Below are 8,183 nucleotides of genomic sequence, written 5' to 3'. Positions count from 1 at the left end.
AAACTAAGCCATAATTAAAGTCACAATTATATGAGATAAAAAGTCAAAATGATGACAAAATTGAAATGCCATAACTATCCCATAATACAAATACAAAAAATTAGATTAAAAAGTCATAATTACGACAATCATTCAGAAGTTTTGACATAATTGTGACTGTTTATTGTCTTTTTGTATTAATGTAGACATTTAATGTTGTCATTATTATGTTTTATGTCATAATCATGACTTTTGATCTCATAATGCCACAAATGGGCTGAATGTTTCAGAAGAGATCCCCAACTGAGCTCAGGATAGAGTCTGGATCAAGAGTCTCAATATGATCTCCGAGATCTCTCATCATGTGACCCGAGCCGCTCACAGCGCCGGATGTCCACTCACTCATCTGAGACGCTGCTCTACATCTCCACATACTTGCATTGGAGCGGTTGGTCCATTATATCTGCCCTGGACGCTTTAAACCCAGACGAGGAGTTTCCAGATGACCGCAGGACAGGAGGTCCATCTGATGATCCTCCCGCTCCACACATCTGCTCTCCACACGTCCCTCCATTCAGTCCCAGGTGTCTCTCAAGAGCTCAGATTCCCCAGGTTTCATTCTGTGTGTGTGTGTTTATGATCTCAAACACACACAAACATCTCCAGAGCCCATAAACACACAGATCCTGCAGGAGATGAAACCATCAGGACGTCCCGCTACCTTCAGCAATAGAGGCACACAAAACGCCAGCACTATTAGATAGATCTACTGTAAAAACAAACTGCTAAATAAAGGTTTTGAACCAAAATAAATGAGATGAGTTATGATTATGATCTGTTCCATTCGGAACCTTGAACATCTACGGAATCTCTACATTCCACAAACGACTGCTTGGAATTTTAAAACGTTCCTCGCACTGAGAAAAAAGGGTTCTTTTAATGACATCATCTTCTGTGACATCACTGTGAAAGCCCTCGTGCGAGTGTTAAGACGGATGGACGTGCAGAACGGCCCAATAGTGTCTGTTCGTAATGGACTGCAAAACAAAGAGTTGGCTTCCACTAAATGAAACCTTGATCCCAGATCATAACATGAAACACATGCATAATTCATGAGCGGAAGCCTCAGGTGTTCTGTGATTGGCAGGACGTGATTAATGCACAGTTTGACACACACCTCACATCCTCACAGACGCTAGGCTTCACCGCACAGATCATTGTGTTCCTCACATCTGTAGGGTTTGGAATGCTCTCGAAATAACACTACTGAATCTGAACTACTGTGTGTGTGTGTGTGTGTGTGTGTGTGTGTGTGTGTGTGTCTGTGTGCATGTGTGTGAGAGAGAGAGAGCTTATGTGTGTGTGTGTGTGTGTGTGTGTGTGTGTGTGTGTGTGTGTGTGTGTGTGTGTGTGTGTGTGTGTGTGTGTGTGTGTGTGTGTGTGTGAGAGAGAGAGACCTTGTGTGTGTGTGTGTGTGTGTGTGAGAGAGAGAGAGCTTGTGTGTGTGTGAGAGAGAGCTTGTGTGTGTGTGTGTGTGTGTGTGTGTGTGTGTGTGTGTGTGTGTGTGTGTGTGTGTGTGTGTGTGTGTGTGTGTGTGTGTGTGTGTGTGTGTGTGTGTGTGTGTGTGTGTGTGTGTGTGTGTGTGTGAGAGAGAGAGAGAGAGAGAGAGAGCGCATGTGTTTGTGTGTGTGTGTGTGTGTGTGTGTGTGTGAGAGAGAGAGAGAGCTTGTGTGTGTGTGTGAGAGAGAGCTTGTGTGTGTGTGTGTGTGTGTGTGTGTGTGTGTGTGTGTGTGTGTGTGTGTGTGTGTGTGTGTGTGTGTGTGTGTGTGTGTGTGTGTGTGTGTGTGTGTGTGTGTGTGTGTGTGTGTGTGTGTGTGTATGTGTGTGACTTAACTCTATTGAAGCAAACAGTGAAATGTGACACTGGGTCTGGAGTCAGAAATGTCTGTACATGTCACACTAAACTCAACCAAACACAGCAAAATCTCTCAAGCATCCTCTCGTCTCTTCTTCTCTTCTCTTCTCTCCTCTTCTCTCGTCTCCTCTTCTCTTCTCTTCTCTTCTCTATGATCAATAACATCTGAATCTGAATCAAGAGCCGCTTTACTGTCTGTAATACAGGCTTGCCATATAATGTCATGCAATAAAGTGCTTTTGCATACGATAAAAGAGATATATAAGAAGGCATTGCACATTTTGTTAATAAAAATGTCATTTTTATGTCTCTTTATCTTCTCACAAACGCATATTATTGCTATAACATACAATAAATGTCTAAAAAGAGTTAATTGAAGAGTGTACACAATAATAAAATGGTCAGAATATCGATTAAATGTATCTTTAAGTGGCTTTTGTAACAAAATATTCTGTAAAACACAAAGAGAGCTGCAGTCTCCATCTGCTGGAAGACAATCAGAGCACAAGAAACGAAGCTATTTTAAAAAGCAATCCGTATAATTACAATCATTTTAAACATCTATAAATGGACCTTATTAAATGTAATCAATGGCTGAAACAAACCTTACCTGTCCTGAAATTGAATAAGTCGCGTCAGACGCAGAGTGATGATGTAAACTACATTTCCCACAATGCTCTAGCACTGCCGCGCGCCACATCCTGGAAATGATACAAAGTTCAAAAGTGTTTCGTTTCAGAGAAACGTTACATTTATTAGAATAAATATATAAACAATGGCGAACAATATCAGTGTTTCGTCTCCTCAGCTCGTCTGGAGAGTTTGTAATTTATTCATGTCACTGTTTTTCTCCATGGCAACTTACGTGCAGGTAAACAATAACGGGTTTTAACTTTACATATGAATCTCTTTTAATAATATAACAGCTACGGTCGTTTAATGAACGGATTAACTTCTTGTTTGTGTCAGATAAATGATCCAGACGCCGTTTTGTGGATGGTAAGAGTTTCACTTCAACCGAGAAACATGTTATACTTCTATAAAACAATCACGTGATTTAATGCGTTTTGTATATGATAATGTTGCAGGTTGGTTATGCTGTTCCAGCTGGATTATGCTTTTCTATTTGCTGTCATCAACAAATAACAGGTAAACGGTGTTTCATTGATCAATAAGACGCGATGCTGCCCTCTAGTGCAGGGAAGCACATTTCACTGGTCCAAATATGAAAAATGAGGAAAACATGTTTTAAACTCACCCTCAAGTCTCTTCTTGTGACTATAACTGTGTGAATGTGAGACTTTCCCTTGTCCAAAAAATCCTAAAGAAACCTGTGCAGGATTTCATTTAGAATTTCTATCATATTTTGGAATCGTTCCTAAAGGATTCCCTTAGGAATTGTCTTATAGGATATTTATGTCTTGTCCTATAAGATTCCTATCTGATTCCTATTGGATTCTGTGGGTCTTATAAGACAATACATAAATATCCCGTAAGATAATTTCTACAGGATTTTAATGGGATTCAATTGGGTCTCTATTCAGCTCTATATGGGATTTTTTTCATTTTAAATCTTAACGAATCAAGCTTTTTTAAGAATCTTTTATTACAAAAAATATCACAGGACAAAGAGAAATTCCATTCAAATAAATCACAATGTCCAATAGGATTCTAAGAATCTAATAAGATCCCACAGGACAAAGTGAAATTCCATTCAAATAAAACACAATGTCCAATAGGATTCTAAGAATCTAATAAGATCCCACAGGACAAAGTGAAATTCCATTCAAATAAAACACAATGTCCAATAGGATTCTAAGAGTCCAATAAGATCCTACAGGACAAAGTGAAATTCCATTCAAATAAAACACAATGTCCAATAGGATTCTAAGAATCTAATAAGATCCCATAGGACAAAGTGAAATTCCATTCAAATAAAACACAATGTCCAATAGGATTCTAAGAATCCAATAAGATCCCATAGGACAAAGTGAAATTCCAGTAGGATTTTTTGACATGGGTTGAAAACATCAAATGTGCATTATTTGTGTGATTATGTCCTTTTTTTCCAGAGTCATTATTATGGAGGAGAGTCGCTGATCTGCATGTGCTCATAGGCTCAGCGTTTGGAGTCATTCTGGGATGGAAACTTTGTAAGGAGGGAATCACAGACATTTTCCAGCAAGAGGAAGGAAGGTAACAACAGAATAGGATAATAATTACTCGAGCTTCATTTTTGTTGCTCTTAAATTAAAAATGTTCATCATTTGCGCACCCTCGTGTCGTTCCAAACTTGTGCTTTCTTTCTTCTTCGAAACATAAAAGTATCAATGAACTTTATGGTGTTATCTTTGAACGCGATCGATCATCTCTTCATAAAGAATAAACATGAATGAACATCTGAAGGTATGTTGAGGATACATTACAACTTACTGTCACGTATCAAATGTGGCGTAATCGCTCCGTGTTCAACGGTGGAAAGACTTCAATATAACTGCTGTAAACAATGTCCTGTAGCATCACATTTACCTCAGGCAGTCATTCAGTGTCCACAGCTGTTAGTTCACTAGAGAGATTAACTCTTTCACTAAATATATGACCTATATTAGCCTCATTATATTCTACTGAACCTGTTAATGATGTACGTCTTGATTATTTAATGTATGTTTAAATAAACCTGTCATGAAAATGACACACTGTGTATAAATTATTATATTTCAACAACAAATTGAAGAAAAAAAATTTTTATAATTAGATTTAGAAGTTAATGCAAAAACTGCCGTATGTGAAGTTTACATGTTTGCGTACTGTTATTTTGAGTGTTGATTATTATACCTAAACACGAATAGCAGCTGAATTTAGGCTAATAGTTTGGGCTTTGTTGTTAAGCTTTAATATTAATGTGTAAGTAAGGTCTCCCTATATAGTTTACAGCAATATAAACTTTTAATTATAATTTAATTAATTTAAGGACAGACACTTTTTTTTCAGTAAACCACTGTTTAATAAAAATAAAGATTTTTTTTTTATGTAAAACTGCTGTACCAAACCGTGACTTCAAAACTGAGGTACGTACCCAACCATCAATTTTTTGTACCGTTACACCCCTAATCAGAGGTGGACAGTAAGTACATTTACTTTTTTGAGTATCTGTACTTTCCTTGAGTAGTATTTTTTCTGGGAACTTAGGACTTTTACTTCACTACATTTGAAAGACAAATATCGTACTTTTTACTCCACTACATTTCTATCAAGGCCCTCAAAGTAGAAAGTCGTAGCCACTTTGAAAGTCAGTGGATGATTCGTTTTTTTTTTTTTTTTGCAGACAGCCTATCAGTAATCACTCTTGTAGGATCACATGAAGTTCAATGATTTCCAAGTATTTTTTGAACACCAATCAATTGATGGCAAAATAGAAGGCGTCAGTTCCCAGACACAGTGCGCGCAACCATAGTCATACTTAAAAGTTAAAATTCAGAAGAGCAGACGTGGATAAGTCTGAAAAAGTGCGACGACACGAAAGTGCACACAGAAAGCTGCCTCTCAGATGCCAGACCACAAGTACTGAAGTTTAGTCTATTGAAAACTAAAATCTTATTATAGTCAATTAAAACTAAACTAAAACAATTCAGATGCCTAAAATGTTATAGTCAAAAGACTGACTAAAACTAAATCAAAATTTGCTGTCAAAATTAACACTGGTATGAAGTATGACTGGTATGAAAAATGATTTTTATAGATTTACCCGCCAATTTGCCATAGCCTTGTGGATACAGCGCTAACGCATAGGTAACGTTCGACAATGACATTAGTTAGCATGCAAAAACGTAGTTGGGCTAATAATGTTAACTGAAGTCCTTTCAGAAATATGTTTTTACATAATCCTGTCAAATAAACACAATGTAGAAACCTTTCTTTTCTAGTATGATTTTGACTTTGATAAGAGCTTTGTAACTTTTAAGCAAATATTTAAATGAGTTCAAGTTATGCTAGCATGTCAGATGGAGCATGAACCACCATGATGGAACAGCGTGCATTCATACAACAATTCAACAATAATAAAATAATGCGTTTACTTTTGATACTTAAGTACTTTTAAAAGCAAGTACTTCTGTACTTTTACTTAAGTGAAAATCTATCTTTACAACTTTTACTTGTAATGGAGTAATATTTAACCAATAGTATTTTTACTTTTACTCAAGTAATGGAGTTGTGCACTTTGTCCACCTCTGCCCCTAATACATACTGTATCTATGTATGAATGTATATCTGTCTATCTATCGAGCTCGACAGTCATGCAGCTTCTTAAGTTGTACAGGTTTGGAACGACGTGATGGCGTTTAAATAACAATAATAAAGGAATAATTCACCCCAAAATAACACTTCACTGGTGTAATCTCGTCTCTTAGGGAATGTTGTGGACTCCTGCTGGTGGTTTTCTGGCTGCTGCTGTGCAGACATTCAGGAAGGTGCTGTAAACCATCGAAAATGTTTCATATTTAATGTCCAAAGATGGTGTTTAACACAGTTCTCTACCTTTATAAGACTGATTTCTGTAGTGACTCTTGTCATGTCCTGTTGTGGTGCTGTTTCTCAGCTGTATTATATTATTATTATTATGAACATTAACGTCTCTTTCCTGTCCTGCAGAGGTGCTGTGGGCTCGGTGAGGATCTGCACTGCTGTGGGAATCACTGTGTTTCCCTTCATCACATGGCTCTATTACTACATGAACACTGAGCTGAGGAAACACTGGCCTGAACACTGCACAACTGCTCTCTGATCAGCCAGCACACAACATGAGCCACAACACAAACCTGTGGAGATCCTCCGTTATCCAGCGTCCCAGACGTGTGATGTTCTTCTATTCCTCTGTTATCTTGTGGATTATATATCTATATTATTATACGGCATCATGACTTTGCTAAATGACTCGATGGCTTTATTTCTCTGTGGAACACAAAAGAAGATGTTTAGCACGATATTAAAGGTGGATGTGCCACACATTACAATTCAAACCGTATGTTCAGATTTATTGAGTTTTCAGGAACAGCGATTAAATTAACTGAACATTAATATCTTTTATTTCAGCTAGTTGCCAAGCCAACATTTCTCATTTACGAGAAACCCAATGTTGAAGTACTAAAATAACTCTAACTTAAAAACTATACAGACATTACAAAATAATAAAAATGACAAACACAGATAAATTTCTAAAGATTTAACTAAAATTAAAATTACACAGAAAATCAAAACAAATCTAACTCAACATAATAACAAAAACTATAATATAGTATCTCAGTGACAACACTCACTGTACTAAAAACAACAGTTTTTATGCTCACTAGATGCACATCAGACATCAGTGCAGAGGTACACTCGCCATTCACTGTAGAATTAAAATAAAAATGTATTATGAATCATTATGACTTTCATAGTATGTTATCCAAATTCATATGCAAACAGGCTCTCTGTATAACACAAATAGTGTTATCAGTGTAAATGTGCAAACGCACCAACATATCCAAACACACAATGATACTGTGAACGAGGACCAACTAACGCAAGTTAACACAATTAAACTTGATGCAATTTATTTGCGGGACAAAATGCAAAGTTTTGCACCATTAACATTTGCAACAAACTTAACCCTTCATCGCTCCTCAAGTAGGGTTTAAGTTTATGGTCCTTGCAGAGCGATTGCATAAGTAAATATACATTTATTACATGGCAAACTATATATAATTTTTATTTAATTTTTTTATTTACTTCTCAACTATACATTTATGCTGTGTTTTTGTGGATATTTGGTAGTTTTTCTACCTATTTACTGCATAATTACTCAACTATGCTATAAATTGGCTCATGAAAAATGAAAAAAAAAATTCACTTAAATGATGATCTTAATTCAATCTTAAATTGTTTTTGGACATTGCTCTATGTGTTAGGGATTAAATACTGCCATCGGCAGGTTTGTGGAAAAACTTTCATTAACTTTCAACTTTAATTAGAAACTTTAGAAAGAAAGTGCAATGACCACATATATCCACTAGAGGTCCATAAAGGGACTCATTTAATTTTCACTTCATTTTTCTCCTCACAACATATATATATATATATATATATATATATATATATATATATATATATATATATATATATATATATATGTTGGGGTGTGGTCCTGGTCAAGACAATCTCCTGAACTCCAAACTGAATGTCAGAATGGGAAAGAAAGGGGATTTAAGCAATTTTGAGCGTGGCATGGTTGTTGGTGCCAGACGGGCCG

The 8,183-nt window shown here is 36.4% G+C and overlaps 1 protein-coding gene across 1 annotated transcript; it reads left to right on the top strand.

Moving 5' to 3' along the window:
• Positions 1-2,577: 2,577 nt before the first annotated feature.
• On the top strand, positions 2,578-7,761 carry tmem220 (transmembrane protein 220). Its single transcript, XM_079815250.1, has 6 exons — positions 2,578-2,765; positions 2,864-2,893; positions 2,983-3,043; positions 3,967-4,090; positions 6,304-6,363; positions 6,545-7,761. The coding sequence occupies exons 1-6, from the start codon at positions 2,670-2,672 to the stop codon at positions 6,675-6,677; spliced, it is 504 nt and encodes a 167-aa protein (XP_079671376.1). The 5' UTR covers positions 2,578-2,669; the 3' UTR covers positions 6,678-7,761.
• The last annotated feature ends 422 nt before the right edge of the window (positions 7,762-8,183 follow it).

This window comes from Gobio gobio (assembly GCF_949357685.1).
Source record: "Gobio gobio genome assembly, chromosome: 1".
Lineage (NCBI taxonomy): Eukaryota > Metazoa > Chordata > Actinopteri > Cypriniformes > Gobionidae > Gobio > Gobio gobio.
This window is presented reverse-complemented; position numbering and strand designations above follow the sequence as displayed.

Bases quoted from the DNA above. Each gene is read 5' to 3' on its own strand.
- tmem220 (XM_079815250.1), top strand. From the start codon at position 2,670: ATGGCGAACAATATCAGTGTTTCGTCTCCTCAGCTCGTCTGGAGAGTT. The intron at 2,894-2,982 runs GTAAGAGTTTCA...ATAATGTTGCAG, and splicing joins CAGACGCCGTTTTGTGGATG to GTTGGTTATGCTGTTCCAGC. The intron at 6,364-6,544 runs GTGCTGTAAACC...CCTGTCCTGCAG, and splicing joins CTGTGCAGACATTCAGGAAG to AGGTGCTGTGGGCTCGGTGA.